Genomic DNA, 20,328 nt, shown 5'->3' with positions numbered 1-20,328 from the left:
CCACATTTTAACTGTGTCTTATCAACTGCTTTTTCCATTTGATTTAACTAAACCTCTAATCTCATTTTTCTGAGGTAGACTGCTTATGATCAAAACACAGCAATGCTTTGAAAAATCTGAATATGCGTCACTAATTTCACAATATGAAAACACAGGAAGGCATTCATCTTCCCCCTAGGAATGTCTTCCTAACTTACCATTGTATGTTCACTTATAAATCAGAAACAATCAAGATATTTTCTGAAAAGGGTCATATAAGGTGGGGGGGGGAAACTGCTGACAACTAACTCTCCTTAAACTGACTTTATACAACTGTTATTTAATTTATTCCTTTTTTTTTTGCCACAGTAAAATATTGGCTACGAAGTCTATAGAACCCCATTGTCATATAGTGACCTTACTGGATAAAAACTGCCCGAGGGGGCTTCTTAGCCTAAAAACCTTTCTGAAAACACGACTGTCACATCTTTCTGCCTCAAACTGGTAACCTTTCTGTTAGCAACTGAGCATTAACCACTGCACCACCAGGGCTCCCGTCAAGGTCTTTAAACCCCAAACTAAATTCACTGCCATCAAGTCAATCCCAACACAGAACATCCTCTAAAGGGTTTCCAGAGCAGATAGCCTCATCTTTCTCCCACAGAGCATCTGATGCATCTGAAGCAACTTCGCAGTGAAGCAGCTGTACAGTTAAGCAGTCCACACCTAATGAACATCACCACCAGAGTTAAACATTGACCCTAAATCAGCATTAATTCAAATAAAGTACAAGGGGGCTTCAAAAAAGTTCATGGAAATATTTCATTATCATTCCACTTTCCATGAAATTTTTGAGGCCCCACTATGGAGAAAAGTATTGTCTAAAACAATGATATGCTGTCAAATTTCACAGCCAAATAAAACTCACTGCCATGAAGTAGATTCCAACTTACAGCAATCCTATAGTACAGAGCAGAAATGCCCCTGTGGGTCTGAAACTTTAAGGGAGTAGAAAGCTTCAACTCTCTCCCCCAGAGCAGCTGGTACTTTTGACCTTGCAGTTAGCATTCTTTTGATCTTGCATTTAGCAATCCAGCATGGAACTTACTACTATGCAAACAAGTTACAAGCCTAAAATTAAAATTAGAACATTCACACACTATCCAGTTTGCATGATGCAATTCAAATGGCAATTACCTACTCTTATGAATTTTTATGTGGTTCATAAAGTACTTTCATTTACTATAAACACTAATGCGAAAGACCTTCAGCATTCTTCTTTGTCCAAAATTAGAAGTCCACCTAGATATGATAATGAAATTTTAGCTTTTGTCTTTAAGGGATACATGCTGAAATACTTAGAAATGAAGTGTCATAGTATTTCTAACTTTCATAATTTTAAAGAAAAAATGAGGTAAAACACTATCTGTGTAAAGGGAAAAGAGAAACGGCAGAAAGTTAATTGGTGAATCAAGGACATACAGATGTGTACACACTACTGCTGCTGTTGCTGCTGCTGCTGCTGTCTTCCAGTTGATTCCGACTCAAATGATTTACCTTCTATCTTTACGGAAGCAGTCAGCCTCATCTTTCTCCTAGGGAGAAGCTGATGGGTTTGAACCACTAATCTTGCAATTAACAGTCCAATGCCTACGCTGCAGCACCACCAAAGCACCTTCTATTCATGTACATGATTTTTAGAAACCTAGATCATTTCAAACCAAAAGGTTAGGAAGGAAAAGCTAACCAGCAGACCATGTATCCACTGCTTAAAGAAGCTACTCCCCCAAAGTCAAGGTGCCAAGGGCATATTGGACATTTATAGTTTCAACATCTCAGATACAACATCTGTTAAGAAAACACAGCAGACATAAATTGTGACACTCACGTTGCCCATGTACTCAGAAAGCAGGTCCTGCAGAGCCTGGCGGACAGCGTTGCACTCTGCTACAATTCTCTCCCGCCGGTCATCACGTGTGCAGGACGAGTCTGCCATCAAGGCAGCTCCGCTAATGATGCTTTCCAGGCGCTCCTCAAGGGAAGGCCTAAAGCGCTCCTCACTGAAGCTCAAGGGGTCCACAATGATTTGTTTCTGTGGAGAGAGTGTTAGAGAGAGTGTTACTGAAGGTTAGTGCCAATTGCTGTTCCTGCCATCATTCCAAGAAGTGGGGTAAGGGTTGACAGCATGATTTAGCACCAAAATCCCAATGCTCTAAAGAAAGTAGTATGTCATAGAAGAGAAGCCATTCTACATAAGAAGGCTTCTTATAGATCACTTGCTGAAGAAGGTATAAGAGACAATACTATCCAGTGCAACAGTGCCTAGGGTGGTTTTTAAATTATTTTATTGGGGGCTTCTACAACGCTTATCACAATCCATACATCCATCCATTGTGTGTCAAGCACATTTGTACATTTTTTTTTGCCATCCTCACTCTCAAAACATTTGCTTTCCACTTGAGCTCTTGGTATCAGCTCCTCATTTTTCCCCTCCCTCCCCACTCCCCCCTCTCTAATGAACTCTTGATAATTTATCAATTACTATTATTTTATATCTCACACTGTCCAGCTTCTCTAAGTGCCTAGGATTTTGATACCTAAAATGAAAATACAAATTATGCCTGCATGAAAAATCCTGCCCAAAATACTTACCATATTTTCATACAAATAAAATGTTATATGTTTTTCTGCAGTGTGCCCCCCCCCTTATATGTTAAGTTTCCTACACTCACTATGTGCCTTATATTTGTGTATTATTTTCATGGGCACATTATAGGTGAGAATATAGCAATGGGAGTATCTACAGATCAGCATGTACAATATTGTCAACCAAGTAATCAAATGATAACTGCAAGCAGGAAAAACAAATTATCTTTTTTTTTCTTTTGATGTGTATAGTATACAACTACTGTAGTACATCAGCAGAACTATTTCATCAAGAAACAAAATTAAAAACACAACAATGGCCTTTTGTACACAAAGCTTATGAAAGAAATGCATCTGTAAAGTAGTCCAAACTATTTTCCTCACCTCACACATGTAAACAAATTTTATAAACAACTGTTGGTCTCAAATGTCTACTGCTGTGTCTAAGAGGCTTTCTTTCCTCAAAGATCGGCAGGTCTTCTGTAAATCATGATGTGAATCCTCCCTAATAAAGTCACTACAAGACTCTCTGTCCTACCAAGAATAGCCCTTCCTTATCTGACCCCCTTTCTTTCCCTGGCTGCATTAACTACAGTGTCAACAGTGACCAGTACGGTTTGGTCACAAGCAAGCAGTAGGTACATGGTCAAAGAGCAACACACACACACACACACACACACACACACACACACACTTACACTTTACAGCAACTACTGGCTTCCCTCCAACTTCTCCACTTGACATAATTTATGCTCACATTGGTAAATGTGCAAATATTATGCCTTTAATTTTTCATCATAGGGACTGCGTTCCTATTGATTTCAACTTAAAATGTCACATTTTTTCCTACTGAAAACTTCCCTTTTCTGATAAAAATAAATACTATATCTTGAGTTCATTATTAACTAGTTTTTTCAAACTGGTAGTTTTTCTTACCAGATGAGGTTATGACAGGGTTTATCTGGTCAAAACCACATACTAGGTACCTGTGGTCAACAAGAATAATGGGTGGGGGTTGAAAAAAAGAATAATGGGCAAGTGGTCAGAGAATTTTAAAAGAGTTTTAGAGCAAAGGACTTGAGATCACTTAGCCCATCCCCCATCGTTTTACAAATGGAAGAAACTATGGTCCTCAGAGGTTAAGTGGCTTTGGACAGATTACTCAATTGAGGGCAAAATGCTCTCCTTGCTGTCTTAAAAGAGGCAAGCACTTAATACTGCCAAATCTGAGTAGTGAAAAGCAACAGTGCCACTAAATTCTAAGACACATCACAAATGGTGTTCCAGGGTAAAACTTCAGTTCTAATACGGAATTCTATATTCTCTTCATGATTTATGAAGTCTTAATCAGCCATGCATTATCAGCAAGGATCAGTTATTCAAGTCAAGGGAAAGGGGCAAAATAAAGGGGGAAAACTTAAAGGCAAGGAAAAGATGTTAAGAACACACTGCACACCACTCTATTGATTCTATACCTCAAAGCATCTTCTTTACTTATTAAATGATGCCTGGTCGTCTGGAAGACAATATGCTCTTACTTTGAGATATGTATGTATATTTATTAAAACTATTTACACATATGCACCTTTGTAAAAAAGCTTAAGCTGCTGCCATCTACTAGACCATAGGTCATTGTGGGTACAAATTAAGCACACAAATTACATAAAAACTTAAGACCAAAGTTGACACACAGAAGAGTACTCTTTTGTGTTTATTATAAAGGGTGAAATTATACGGTATTAGGTATTTTAATCCCAAATTTACTTCCAACTTGATTAAGCTGTTGTCCATTAATTCCAATTTTGTTATTGACAATAAGTATGAGATGTCCCTGCTATCTGAAATCATTACTATAGAATCTATTATATGCACATAAAATGAAGAAGCAATTACCATAGACTTACATGGGAATTTTTTTAACATCCCCAGACTCCAAAAAGTAACTTACCAAATAATACAAAAACAACCAAAAAATTCTACAAAAGCACTAATGTAGTGTTCACAGACACAGTTCAAAGCTATAGTGGCCAGAGGCTGACTGTTGAGTGCAGTTCCCAAAAAGAAGGTTGGCAACTCCATTCTCACTGCAAGACTAACACTTGCTGCGAAACGAATGCGTTCCATCTTTATTCATAAAAGGGAAACCCCTCTTCAGATTGCTTTCACTCCGTGGAAACTGTTACTAATATAGGTCTTTCCTGAAAGCTGAATGGAATGCACCAAGCTCTCTGAAAGCAGAAGATACCTACACATAAACAGACCAATAAAATTATGGTGCCAGCACCTAGGCTGCAGTTGCTTAAGAGAAAATCTGCCTCTTCTAACCAGATGATGAGCCCCTTGGAAGACAGAGCCTCTAGCCACTTTGCCCCTAGGTCACCCGGAACTTCCCATCTGCCAGGATGACAAAATATTGGTTGGAGTGAACCCAACTAACATCCTCATTAAGGAAGGAACTCATATAAAGTAATTTGTATGGAAAAATTCAGAAGCTAAACTCTAAAAAAACCCAGAAAATATGAACACGTTAGGTAAAGACAAGAGTAAGTAGGCTGATGATTCATAATAATTTTTTTCCACTTACAATGCAAATCTAAGTGAAAATTGCACTTTCATCAGAAGGCTAGACCACATTTCTCTAGGAATCTCCCGTGTACTTGTTCAAAGGGTGGTGGACAATCTAAAGTTTCTTCCCAAATCTAACTTACATCAAAGTTATTGAGTGCATAAGCCAGCTCTCCTCCTCCACCACCATGGTGCTGAGAGGCATCATCTGATGAGGTAGCCTGGGCAGCGTTGGAAATGCCCGTTACCGCCTGCTGCAGCTGCTTATATATTAGGTCCCTGTTGGCTTTATAGGCAGCAACATCAGGGTGCTGAAGGCAAGCCTGGGACGCAGTATAAAGGATGGGAACATTTTTCTGTAGGATTCCTCTGGCTGCAGCCATCTGATCACGGTGGCCCACATCTTTCAGTTCCTGCAAAAATAAAACCAGAAATGAACGGGCGCCATCATACGAATTCTAGAGACAGAAAATGTCAGTAAATGCGAAAAAGTTAAAATTTCTACTAACACACTATTATCAGTAACAGAGTGGCTTAAAAGTTAATTACAAGGGAGACAGGAGTTAAGAGGACAAACTTTGGAATCATACAGGCCTAGAATTAAAATTCTAAATGCTACTTTTTGCCTACTTTTTTCCTAAATCTTATTTAAACTTTGTAATTGGTTTCTATAAAATTGGAGCAACTGAGTGGGAGAAGGGGGAAAAAAGGAACTTATACCAAAGGCTCAAGTAGAAAAAAAAGTTTTTAAAATGATGGTGGCACATATGTACAAATGTGCTTGATACAACTGATGTATGGATTGTTATAAGAACTGTTAGAGTCCTCAATAAAATGATTTATTAAAATAAAAATTGGAATAGTACCACTCATGTACTTATTCAGAGGATCAAAAGGGGTTATGCAAGTAAAGCACCTAACAAAGAAATAATTAAGGCATAAAATAAAGGGCAAAACAGAAAAAAGCCTAGCACCTTGATTACAGTTACATAAATATGTATATACCTATCTCAACCAAAATAGAAAAGTCATAAGGAGGCATATTTAAACAAAGTGAGGTTTATTATAAGAATTTTCTTTTTATTGTTACACAAACTCATTTTAAGTTTTGTGTAAGTTGGAACGGGATATCACAAGGGTACATGAACTATACAAAGTGACCCACCAGGTGAAGAAGCGGCAGTCTATCCTCCCAGGTATACAACTCCCCTTAGCTCCCTCTCACCCCAAAAGACCACCTTAAGACACAGAACTACTGAAGTAAGATATCCCCCAATCAAAACCAGGTCATTTAGGGATAGAGCGTCGGCTCCTGTGCCCCATGATTTCAATCCAAAAGGTATTTCATTGCCGTACTCTATACAGTTGTGGGCTGGAGCGACACTGTCCTTTTAAAATTAGCTGTACTTCATAATTATAATCCAATTTTAAAAACTTGAGGTTCCTAGCATTGTTTTCCCTACTGACATTCCCTTGGTGGCACCCAGGAAGGGCAATGCTAACTGACAACTGCAGTGACAAGTTTACATAACCAACATTGAGAGGGAAGCAGTTCCACTGCTGGCGTCCTGTTGTCATTTAAATTACGGGGTCAGGGAGAGCCTGAGACTTTCATAAATGTGGATCAGCATTACACAAGAGGAATATAGAATAGCCTGCACTGACCACCAGGGGCCTTGGTGGTATAATGAGTGACTGTTGGACTGGGCATCCCAAAATACTACCAGCCACTGTGGATGAAAGAAGACACTCCCACCCTATAAAAACAGAGCCCTGGAAACCCACAGGGACAGTTTTACTCTGTCCTCTGAGCCCTCACTATGAGAAGGAATGGGCTCAAGGGCAGCCAGTTTGGTTTTTGAACTGACCACCAGGTCTGTTCCAATCCTATTGAACATTTATGTGATTGTAGAACTCCAATGTTAATGTGATCATCTGAATCCTGGCGGTTTTTAAATGAGTATTACCTGTGTAAACAGTACCAGAAAATTAACTAACCTAGAAAAGCCAAAGTCAATTACTCAATTAAAAGTCTGATTGAGTTATTTAATGGCTCATCTTACTAGATGAGCTCCTAATGAAGCATCAGAGACACCACTCGGGCTTCCTTTTACTGAAACTTTACCTCGGTATATATCTTGGGTTTGCATCTTTATTCAAACCTTGTATAACATGACAGCTTACTTTTCCTCCTAGAATTCTTTTCTCGTTTGGCCTATGAATTTGCATCTAATAGCTCACAGCCCTCCAAATGCCCTGCAGCTCGGTACATTAGGCTAAATATTCAGAAACAGGACCCTGTGGATTTAGAAAATCGGCGATCAGTTCAAGATTCAAGTACTTCGTGTGACAAGAGGCTGAGGCTAACCATTACACTTAAACAGCTGGTGCACATGTTCTCTGTGGCATTTTCTAAATGTCTTATTCTCACCACCATCTCAGAGACTCCAATTTAAGTCTTGTAGGGGGACACTTGTCTTTAAGCATTTGTATTGTTCTCACTTTTATAAAATGCTTTGCAGTCAGCTGTGGGACTTCTCATAAGGGTCTAGAACACAGACCAGCACAGCACCTTCACCTAAAGTCAATAGGCCCCAGAACTACTGTTCAACAGCTTACTTTCCAAAGCCATTTGTTAAATATTCAGAAACAAGACTTATAGCGCTGGTGATCCTTATGATAAGGGCCTAGCCATTAGAGTTAAACAACTAGTAAGTATGTTCTATGTGGCCTTCTCTCTGAAAGATTCCTTATTTGTCAAGTGTAATGTATGTACTTTAATCTATAATGAAAACTAAACACCATTTGTCCTCACTACTACAATGTCCTATACTTTCTCTCTTTAAAACGGTTTTTGCTTTAGCAGAAGGAAAATAGATTTTGTTAAGCAAAGATAAGAAAATGGATTCTATCACAAGACAGCATTATTTATTGCATAGTTATCCATCAGGTCTTCTTTTCAAGATATGTAATATTAATAAGGAGAAGCCCTCATGGCATAAGGATTAAGCAAGGGTGTGCTAGCCAAACACTGGCAGTTGAAACCCACCCAGTAGTTTTAGGGGATAAAATCAAACCAAAAAGCAAACTCACTGTCAGAGTCAGTTCTGACTCAGAACGATCCAGAGTTGAACTGCCTCTGTCAGTTTCTGACACTGTAAAATCTTAACTGAAACAGAACAGCTGGTGGTCTCAAGTGCTGACCTTGTGGTTAGCAGTTCCGTGCATAACCCACCTCACAATATAACAGAGTAGAATAGAAGCACCAGATTGCTATGTCTTTATCTCCCCCATCTCTCCCACCCTACCCATCACCCTTGCCTAGGGTCACTATGTCAGCATAGTTCTTTAATGGTGTATTATGTCTTCATTAGACTTTAAGATGTCCCAGTTCACCAATTCAGTTATGATTCAGACAAACTCAAATGAAACAAATCTGTCTTGGAGGAGGTTGTCAAAATGATTCTTAAGAAATGACGGGGGGGAAAGGGGAGGGAGGGGAGGGAGGGGAAAAAAAAAGAGGACCTGATGCAAGGGGCTTAAGTGGAGAGCAAATGCCTTGAGAATGATTGGGGCAGGGAAGGTATGGATGTGCTTTATACAATTGATGTATGTATATGTATGGATTGTGATGAGTTGTATAAGCCCCTAATAAAATATTAAAAAAGAAAAGAGGAGAAAAAAAATGATTAGGGCAAAGACTGTACAGATGTGCTTTATACAATTGATGTATGTATATGTATGAACTGTGATAAGAATTGTATGAGCCCCAATAAATTGTTAAAAAAAAAAAAAAAGAAACGATGGGGTGAGACTTCATCTCAGCCCCTAGAAAAGGAAATCATGTGTGGTGAAGTAGAAGGTCAGTAAAAAAAGATGAAGATTCTCAATGAGATGGATTTATACAATATCTGCAATGATGAACTCACATGTACCAACAATTCAAAGGATGTCATAGGGCAGGAAAGTGTTTCATTCAGTTGTGCATAGGGTCACTAAGTCAGAGCTGACTCAAGGGCCCCTAACAACACCATAAAGTGAACAGAAACATCAAGAAGGTACACACTTCTTAAGCAATGAACTCAGATCAAAAGGGCAGTATTTGTCCAAAGATAAAGCTCAGAAGGCAAAAAGGAATAAGAATGAGTGAAAGAGTAAATGCAGGGAGGAAGTGGAAGAGCACTGATGCACTGTAGAAATTTCGGTCAATGCCACACAACAAAATGTGTATGAAGTATTGATTGGAAAACCAATTTGCTCTATAAACTTCCATTCAAATCCCCAAAAAAAATTTCTTTAAAAGGAGCTAACAGAATCAAGGAGCCTAATGAATTTTGGCCACTGAGACAAACCAGCAGAACCCTACTGAGTCAGGGCAAAAAGACAACCCCCTCAGTTTCCTGCTGGTACTTCCACTGCCAACCCCAGATAGCAAGAGCCCAAGGATTGAAGCCAGATGGTCATAATAGAAATGGTAAACAAGGGTGTAAAGCAGATATGGGGGTTGTAAACAGAAGATTAATTAGTATGAACAGTAAGTTCACAATTTCTGTGACATTCTATTTCAGAAATGTGTGACATCTGCTACTACTACTTTTTCAATCCATCAAGCATTATGTTTAATTTGTGCCCACCCAAGAACGAAAAAAAATGTTTAATAAACACAGAATGAAATCTCAGCCAGTAATACTTTTCCATTCAGTTTCTCTAGCAGCATACAGATTTTAACTTGTTACTGTGTTTCACCTTAAGAACATTATCTATGATTTTTCAAAGATCCCCAGTATTAAGTAAGAGTCTAAATGTTCTTATTTTATTCAACTAAAGTAAGTCTTCACAAACCAATATCAGACTGTTTTTAAGACAGTAATATTTAGTCAACTTTGTCTCACCTAACTCACCTTTTATTTTACTTACTCAAATGAGAATTTAAGGTAAGAACATTAATTAGAATAAATCAAGAACATAAATTGGCTAGTTTGCCATTTTTATGAAAGTAACAGACTATTCAACAAGATCTTCTTAGGACCAATCAGTACCAACCACTACCACCAACACCCAATAATTACTTGTGATTTATGTAGTAAAGTAATAAGTCAACAGAAGAATTAATGATAAAAACACAATAAGCATACACAAATTGAATTAGTCAAGCAGTAACCTAACTTTATTATTGTGTGTACTGGAAATGTTAAGACCAGAATTTTAGATGTTCAGTCCATTTGATCACAGTGGTTTAAAATATGAACAGTAGTGATTATTCACTGCTTGCCAGCTGCTAAGGGACTAGACTACTTAATTCAGATACTGTATGTAACACTTTATATACATTATTTAAATTAATCTCCTGTAGAGATAGTATAGCAATGTGTGTACAGCAGAATGGAAATTACTACTAGGTCTCCTATTACACATGGACAATCATCTCTTCCTTCATAATACAAATGGCACTGTTGGTTGCTTACCCAAGCCCATTCCCCAATTCCACCCAACCACCACTACCTTCCTGCCTTTAGAAATCTTATTGGTTGTTCCTGTTCTCAGGTGCTACCCTTATCCCAGGGCAGGAAGCAGATTTTGGTGACAGTGGATTATGCACTGGGCTGGTAACCACAAGTCAGTGGTAGAAACCATAAGCAGGTCTGAAGGAAAAGCATGAGGCTTTCTGTGCCCATAGAGAGTTACATCCTCAAAACCCCAGAGGGGCAATTCTGCCCTGTCCTAGAGTCTGAGTCAGAGTTAACAGAATGATGCGAGCTTTAAAGGCATGTACTTCTTTCTTCTTGCCAATGATTACTGGGGAATGAGCAGGCTACCAAATTCACTGCAAAAGGCCCTCTTGGTCATAACATATAGAGAGGTGTGGTCTCTTTTTCCCAGTGGACAGTTCATCTGTGTAAATGTTATGCTTAGGGGCTCCCATGGCCAGTTAGTAACAGAACTGAGAATGACAACGCTGGAAAATGTCAAGAACCTAGATCCTTGATGGCACTGCAAGCCTCTAAATGCAACAATCCTGGGGTCACTTAACTTACTTCATGGGAGTACTAGTCAGTGAGAAAATAAATCACCCATTGTTCAAGCTATGTGGGAGCTGGGTGTTCTGTGAAGTGCAGTATTTCCTAACTGATAGGTATCCTGGCTAAAAAATAAGAACTCGTCTAAAAAAAAAATAAAAGCAGAAGCTTGATAAGGACTATCAAAGTTCTAAGATGCTTGTGTGTATCATCCCTGCAGAAAACAACCCTAAAACACCCATCATACACAAGAGGGCACAGGAAAAGCTTCAAAGCAACCCAGGAGCAAGCAAAACTATAAAGAGTTAGGAAAGAATATAATTCCCTATACAACATAAAATTCCTAACAATATGAAAATTATAAATAAGGATTAACAGCTAAAAAGTGACAAAATATTGGGGACAAAGGGACAGGAATACTTTCTGACACAGACATAATTCCAGCATGTTTTAACCCGCTTAAATTTTTCTTTAAATCTGTATTAAGTGCACCACCCACTCAGGTTAATCCTAGAAATGCACCTAACAAAAGCTTATCATCTCTCTAGACATTATCTCCAACTTGAATTTCAAGTTAGTTAAAGTAAAATTAATATGAAATTTCAGTTAGCATTTACAGGACTGCAATGTAATTGCAGCTTTATTAATAAAACAATACTAAAAAGCAGCATTAGTTAAAATGTTTTAATGAATTTTTTTGGCAGAGGGAGGTGAGGATATCTTCAGAAAACTTAGGCAAAAGGATTTTTCTCAATTGATAGTAATACCAAACGGCTCTATAATATCCCTCAAATGACAGATGTACCTGTTGTCTTTTGGCTGCCATAATGTTCAGCTTATCCACTTCAGGTTTCAAGGCTTTATATTGTATTCCTAAATCTTGTTCAGTACCAGCATTCCTCAGTTTCAAAATACCATCTTCCACCTATAAAGCAATTCCCCCAAAAAAAGGAAAAAATTCTGAATGATACAAGTCTATGTATATAAAAAAAAGGTGGCATTTTAGAATTCTTTCATTGCTTTTCAGGAAACTATTCAGAAATTCAGCAATGCAAAGTATCTTTAGTTTGCATAGCTTTCATATTTAAGTAGTTATTATATGAGAACATTTTAGGAACTACTGGAACACACCAGGAAAACAGCATTGGAATCATCATCCTGGTCATTTTGGGATACAGTAATAGTAAAAATTAAAACCATACATGGCTCATTTAAGCAAATCCAGTTCAAAACCCCACTACATCTTAAGGAATGTTGATTTAAGCCCAGCCACCAGCAACCTCGTGACGACAGAAAAAAATTAGATATGGGCTTGTACTTACAACTTTCAGCTGAACAAGTAATTTGTAGACATCTGCCATGTCAGCCAAAATCAGCAGCCGGGTAACAGCAGAGAGCAAAGCTCGGGCTGCCCGAACCATGTTGCCACGCTTCACTGAGGAGCAGGGGTCGTCCGCAAACTCGCCCGCAGCACTCTTCATCAAGTCACCTGTTTCAGGGAAACCACAAATGCAGCACTGAAGCACCCATGGAACTAGTCCACGTGTTAAGTCTTTAATCAACTCAGCTTAGTGGCATTTCATGCACAGATTTTGTTTAATGGCTATTTGTTTTGCCCCCACTGTTGTTGGTTGTACAGCCATCACTAGGAAAAGAACGCTCGTATATTGCTAGTAAAAGTATAATATGCAGAATGTAATTTGGCATTACATAGCAAGAGCTGTAAAAAATACTTCTTCTCTTTGATCTAATACTATTATTTACCAGAATATATCCATAAAATAATTAAAAGATTTGAGGAGAAAAAAATGGATCTAATGCAATCTCTTCTTGCATCCACAGGCCGATAAAGATGACAACTAGGACACAACCACAGCACTTCATTAACCATCCCAGCTACCCAGAGTGTGCAGCCCTCCTTCATTCCTATCACAGAAAAGCACCACCACCCGCTCACATTGCCACAATAAACACCCTGGTAAGTAAATTATAGAGTAGCCTAACAATCAACTGTTATACAAATATTAGCATATAAATGAAAAGTGTTAAAGTTTACAATGAAATCTTATACCAAAAAGTAAAAGGCATTTTTATTATAAATATATGTGGATTGTGTTTTTAAAAAACAGGAAAACAATTGAAAGGCAAAGGCAACTACTAGTTATCACTAAGGCACTACCCAACCTGCCTCTCTACTCTTGTTCTTACTAAAACATTTTCTACAATGAACATGCATTACAATGCTAACCGGGAAAACTACACTTAAATGGTACAATGCATTGTACTGCAGTTATGAGGGATATCTTATGTCAGGATAAACCGTCACGTTTGGTAAAGTAGAGGTACAGTGAAAAAGCAGAAGGCCTTCCAGGAGATGGATTGATACTGTGGCTGCAACAACAAGCTCAAACACAAGAACAACTGGGAGGATGGCGCACGATTAGACAGAGTCTCCTTCTGTCGTGCATAAGGGCCCCTATGGGTTCACCAACATACATAGTCCTAAATTCATCAATCCTGAATATTGGGAATATTCTCTGAAAACTTGTGAAACAATTTAAACTTTCATTTCTATTGGATCAGCTGGGGTACCTATTGGCCCACTCTTCTTACAGGTAGAAGCTACTGAAAGACCAGGGTTATGTCTTGCTTACCTGCTGTACTAACAGCATCTGTATAGTGACCATCTTTGGATTCCAAGAAAAACACTTACTTGGGCTGAGTATTATCCCCCATCAATTTTTCCATGAATGCAAAAAAGAATCTCAAGAAGCCAAACTATTTCAGAAATAGACCTCAGATTTCTCCTATCAACTTTTGCTGCAGAAATGAGCTGGTGGGTGGAGTCAGATTTACCCTCAGATTCACATTAATTAGGCTTACCAATATTATCCATGTTAATTAGGCTTTGAAATACTATGTAGACCTAGCTATCAAAAGATATAGCGTCTGGGGTCTTCAAGGCTCAAAAATAAACAAGTGGCCATATAGCTCAGAAGCAACAAAGCCAACATGGAAGAAACACACCAGCCTGTGTGACCACGAGCTGTCAAAGAGATCAGGTATCAAGAATCAAGGAACAAAAAATCGTATCACTGAAAATGTGGGTGAGTGCAGAGTGGAGACTCAAAGCTCAATGGTAGCCAATTGGACACCCCTTGCTGAGGGGTTGTGGAGAGGAGATGAACCAGGCAGGGTGCAGGGTTGCAATGTTGAAACATGTAACTTTCCTCTAGTTCTTAAATACTTCCTCTCCCCTACTATCATGATCCCAATTCTGCCTTGCAAATCTGGCTAGACCAGAGGATGTACATTGGTACAGATAGCAACTGGAAACACAGGGAATCCAGGAGAGATGACTTCTCCAGGACCAATGATGAGAGTGGTGATGCCTGGAGGGTGGAGAAAATGTAGGGTAGAAAGGGGTAACTGATTACAGGAATCTATGTATAGCCTCCTCCCTGGGGGAGGGACAGCAGAGAAGTGGGCAGGGGGAGACGTCAGACAGTGTAATATATGACAAAATAATAATAATATATGAATGATGAAGGGTTCATGGGGTAGGGGGGAATGGGGAGGGAGGGGGAAAATGAGCAGCCGATATTAAGGGCTCAAGTAGAAGGCAAATGTTTTGAGAATGATGAAGACAACAAATGTACATGTGTTCTTGACACAATGGATGTATGTATGGATTGTGATAAGAATTTTACGAGCCCCCAATAAAATGATTTCCAAAAAAAAGAAATACTATACAGAGCATGCCGAGAAAGCTAAGTTCCACATATCTGTCAAGTCAGAAACAACTCATGAAAAATTTTATAGTTAAGTTTTTCCTGGATCCAATGTGGTCTCCTTTATATTGTTAGAAAGATGCAGACAAATGGCAATCATTAAATACACACAGAAGATTAACAGTGATACCTATCTTGCTGCCGTCAAGTGAATTTTGACTCACAGTGGGCCTACAGGACAGGGTAGAATTGCACCTTTGGGTTTTCGAGTCTATAACTCTTTACAGGGATAGGCAGCCTCATCTTTTTCTCTAGGAGTGGCGGTGGGTTGGAACTGCTAACCTTGTGTTTAACACTAGAACAGTGGTTCTCAATCTTCCTCATGACGCGACCCTTTAATACAGGTTCCTCACGTTGTGGTGACCCCCCCCAACCATAAAATCATTTTTGTTGCTACTTCATAACTGTAATTTTGCTACTATTATGAATCAAGTGACCCCTGTGATGTGAAAGGGTCGTATGATCCCCAAAGGGGTCACATCCCACAAGTTGAGAACCGCTGCACTAGAATATGTAGCCCCTACACTACCAGGGTTCTAGACGAACGATATCTAGTGATTACATAAAAAAATATAGCCGACTCAGTCACTTGTTGGGGGGGGGGGGTGTTAAATATTCAACTGCTTAACAGTTAACGTCTTCTTTCAATGTGTTTATTGAGAACCTTCTATAAACAAAGCACTGTTCTACATACTTGCTGATGAAGATCAAGGAATGCAGCTTTTAATATGGATGACAACTCAATTCAAAGAAAACCAAAACCCTCACAACTGGACCCACGGGTAATCAATAAATAAGAAATTGTGATAAATGAAGGGAGAAATGGAAGTTGTCAAGGACTTAGTCTTACTTGGATCCACAATTAATACTCATGGAAGCAGCAGTCAAGAGATCAAACAACACATTGCACTGAGCAAATATGTTGTATAAGGGCTCTTTTAAAGTGCTTTAGTGTTCTAAAACAAGATTACTTTGAGGACTAAGGTGTGCCTGACTCAAGCCATGGTATTTTCAATTGCCTCATATGCGTGTGAAAATTGGATAGTGAATAAAGAAGAATCAATGCATTTGAGTTATGGTATTGGTCAAGAATGGTCAAAGTACATAGACTACCAAAAGGACAAACAAATCCATCTTGCAAGAAGTATAACCAAGATTCTCCTTAAAGGCAAAGATGGTGAGACTTCATCTCAAGTATTTTTGGGGACATGTCAGGAGAGACCAGTCCCTAGAGAAGAACACCATTCTTGGTAAAGTAACAGGGCAGAGGAAACGAGAAAGACCTTCTCAAATGGATTGACACAGTGGCTGCACTGATGGGCTGAAACATAAGAACAATTGTGAGCCTGTCACAAGACCAGGAAGTATTTTGTTCTGTTGTACATAGAGTCAATATGAGTAAAAACTGACTCATGGCACCTAATAACGTGACACTCTACACAGCTGGGTTAGTGGTTATGCATTGGGCTTGAATCTTCAAGGTAAGTAGTTCGAAACCACCAGTCATTCTTCAGAAGACAAGGCTTTCTACTCTGGTAAACAGTTATGGTCTCAGAAACCCACAGGAGGATCGTTATGAATTGGCATCAACTTGATGGCATCGTGAGTTGTAAATTAACCAAATATAAAGAAAGCTTATATTCTGTGGGAGGAAAAAAACAATAAACATAATAATCAGGTCAATTAGAGAGTCTGGTAGAAAACAGTTCCATGGGGGGAGAAGGGATCACAGTAGGAGTGGGGTTATAGGCTACAATTTAAAACAGAGGCAGTCAAGGTAGATCTCATTGAAAAGAGTGTGTTTGGAAGTGGATTACCACCACTCCCCTAGCCAGTCCAGGACAGGGAAATCTAGCCCTCACACACTTGCCCTTGATGGAAATTGGAGGGCTAGGGTCCACAGTCATGAGTCATGCACTGACTGCCTTGTGTGAAGGGCCCTGAACCTATCTTGGAAGATTTTCTACCTTCAATAGTGTATGGATCCCAGTGATAGACCCTTTCCCACTTCTGTAGTCTCATCTGCAGCCGTGACCTATTGGGCTGCTGCAATCATAATTCTGTGACAGTTTCCTTTGTTCCCTATACTCTATTAAGCTCCTGTAATTCCTAGGACACCTGGTATGCATGATCTCCCTTATCAGGATGCAGTTGTCTTTATCCTGTTTAAGACTTAATAAACGTCTCCAAGTTTCATGTGAATTGGGATATCTTTTCAGCCTTAGAACAGTGGCCTGAAAAAAGCTTGCTTTGTGAGGGCACCTAATAAGCATCTTTACTATGCCTTGGCAAATTGTGACACTCCTTTCTAAGTTTGGATCTATTTCCAATATTTTATATTCTGCATTTACAGTGTCTTAAAGTATCTCCAGGAGTTCTGTTAATGTGAAGTTTTTGACAACATCACTTCTTGTGGGACATCTTTCATACGTTTGTCACAACACTTTCTTCATTTATGCTGATAAATTCACCTTCACTAAATTCCACTCATTACATATACAAAGTCTCAACAACAGCAGGGTCAATATTTCCACAGGCAGCTATTTCTTACATAATCCCATTTATATTCTATTCAAATTTCCAAGAATATTATCTTTTTCCCCATTTCTTTACTGCTCTCGTCTGTTAGATAATTCCTTCTTTGGACCATCTATTTTTGTAAACTGTCATGGGGATTTATCACTGACAAAGAAGCAACGCAATTCCACACTTAAAATTGACTCGATCACAATGGATTTGGTTGGGCTTCTCTCCCAGAACATTGTTGTGCTGTACATAAGAGGGTACTGGAACTGGCTCTGAATTCCAGCTGTGCCATCTGGCAGCTATGAAACCCTGGGCTACTTCAACACTTTTTCTGTTATCTCTTCTGTAAACAAATATCATCTCCTACACCACAATGACCTGTTTTCAAAGTTAAATCAGATATCCAAAGCAATTATTTACTACACAATATCCTGTTATGTGTTCAAATAATGAAATAGTTGCAGACATTTTTTCCAGTTCTTAAACCTACTCAGAACGTGGTCATTAGTCACACACCAACTGTCTTTCACATTTTTAGATCACAAAAAGATGGCCTGTTAGCAAGGTTCCTGAAGGATGGAGGAAAACTTGCTCTTTAATTTGTGATGTTGGTGCAGTAAACAAAGAGATCCTTCACTCCAATTTCCATAATGTACAAAGCAATTTAAAATGGTCCTTTTATGATACTAGTCACACACCAAGTTTGACTTGGTTCATCTTTACTGGCCCCTGAAGCTTTTCCATATATTAACACACACACACACACACACACACACACACTCACACGTATAGTGACAAAAGCCTGGTGATTAGCCAACAAAAACTCTTGACAAGATGCAGGCCAATGTAGTGGGGAAAGATGAGTCTCCAAGGTTGGACGGCACTCAAAGTACACAAGGGCTGCAACAATGAACTTGAGAATCATAAAATACGCACAAGACCAAGGACCATTTCATTCATTGTATAAGGAGCTCTCATAAGCCCAAGTTGACGTGAACATGTTATGGAGAGACCAGTCCCTGGGGAAAGATCATGCTCAGTAAAGTCGAAGGGCATCGAAAAACAGACGCTCAACACGGTAAATTTACACTGTATCTCCAATAATGGGCTCAAACATACATAACAAGCATGGGATGGCACAGGACCTGGTGGTGTTACATTCTCTTGTACAAAGGGTTGCTAGAGGCTGGTGGCACCTTAACAATGATATTGGGTGTCTTTTCACACGCTTATTAACTAAACAATGTCTTTTTGGAGCATTATCTAGTTAACTACGTTTTTCAACTAGGTTATCCTTTTGCTGCTGTCTTAGAAGTTCTTTGCATAATATGAATAATAAATCTACATCAAATAGAATACAGCCAAAATTTTCTGTGGGTCCCTCTACTTTTAAAGTTTTAAGAAAACTAGCTTTTCATTTGATGAAGTCCAAGGTAACAATTTCATCTTTTGTTTTTATTCCTTGTACTTTAGGTGCCATATCTAAGAATCTATTATCAAATACTGTCCTAAAGTAATTCCTTGTACTCACCCCCCATTTTCTTCTAAGTGCTTCATGATCGTAATCCTTATATTCATTAATTAGTCCTTTTTAATTTACCTGTTAATATGGAATTTCACTCTTCTGCATATGGAGAACAAGTTGTTCCAGCACCATTTGCTGGAAGAAGCAACTATTCTTTCCTCATTCAAGGGTCTTATCAAAAACCAACTGGGCACAGAACACTAAGTTTATGTCTGGGGTACCAATGTCATTCACTTGGACAATAATATATCTCGTATGTCTATAGAACACACTGTTTTGATCACTGCAGCATTAGAGTACATTTTGAAATTGAGGTGTGAGTCCATCAACTTTGGTCTTTTTTAAGATTGTTGTAGCTATCAATGAATTGGAAGATTGGCTTGTCCATTTCTGCACAAAAAGACTCTTGGAATTCAGACAGAGACTGCATTCAAACTGCGGAACACTTTGGGAAATACAAGTATCTTAACAAGAAAGTCTTCCAACCTGTAAACAGGGTAAGTCTTCCATTTAGGTCTTTAATATCTAGCCACGATGTAGTTTTTAGTATGCAACTCTTCATTTCCCTGATTAAATTTATTCCTAAGTATTTTATATGATACTGTTGTAAATGTGTTTTTTTATTTCCTTTCAGACTGTTCATTGCAGAAATGAGCACTTGATTTTCTGCACAGTTTTATTGGTATATGGTTCATATATCATAAAATTTTTGTTCAATTCACATCAAGAAGAATTATACAATCATTACCACAATCATTTTTAGAATATTTTCTTCATTTTTGTTCTCACTGCTATTAGCTCCCCATTCCCCCCGCCCAAACTCCCTGCCGTAACAGGATGAACAAGGCTTTTCTCATGGGAGGCTTAATCGATGTGTAGACCCTCCAAATGGATGTTGGGCTTCCACTGTCATCCACACTCTTCTGCAAACAAGGTGTTCACAATTTAAACTCTGGTACCATTCCCTCCTTTGAATTACCATACATACTTGAATATAAGCCGACCGAGTATAAACTGAGGTTATCTAATTATTACCTGGGAAACTAGAAAAACTGATTGACTTGAGTATAAGCCTAGAGTGGGAAATGCAGGATGTGAATTAACACAGAGACCAGAAGGGAGACGGAGCACAGCCACAGCCACATTCTTACCAGTTCAGCTGCCCAGTGAATGATCACGGGTGCTTCTGCGAATTGGAGCCGTTCACATCATAGGACGGCTCTGATTGGTTAGATGTGAGTAAACAAACATTCAAAGCCCTGCAGTGTCAGCAGGGCTT

The 20,328-nt window shown here is 38.8% G+C and overlaps 1 protein-coding gene across 2 annotated transcripts in view; it reads right to left on the bottom strand.

Moving 5' to 3' along the window:
- CTNNA1 (catenin alpha 1) overlaps positions 1–20,328 on the bottom strand; it is a 214,638-nt gene that overhangs the window by 130,589 nt on the left and 63,721 nt on the right. For both annotated transcript variants that reach the window (XM_075541626.1, XM_075541627.1), the window contains exons 4-7: positions 12,530–12,696; positions 12,013–12,132; positions 5,334–5,603; positions 1,868–2,071 (exon numbers count right to left, since the gene is read on the bottom strand). In XM_075541626.1, the coding sequence (XP_075397741.1) occupies positions 1,868–2,071; positions 5,334–5,603; positions 12,013–12,132; positions 12,530–12,696 (761 nt within the window). The remainder of the gene's footprint in view (positions 1–1,867; positions 2,072–5,333; positions 5,604–12,012; positions 12,133–12,529; positions 12,697–20,328) is intronic.

Source organism: Tenrec ecaudatus, chromosome 2 (genome assembly GCF_050624435.1).
Source record: "Tenrec ecaudatus isolate mTenEca1 chromosome 2, mTenEca1.hap1, whole genome shotgun sequence".
NCBI classification, from domain to species: domain Eukaryota; kingdom Metazoa; phylum Chordata; class Mammalia; order Afrosoricida; family Tenrecidae; genus Tenrec; species Tenrec ecaudatus.
Note: the sequence above shows the minus strand (reverse complement) of the source record. Positions and strands in the feature narration are given on the sequence as shown.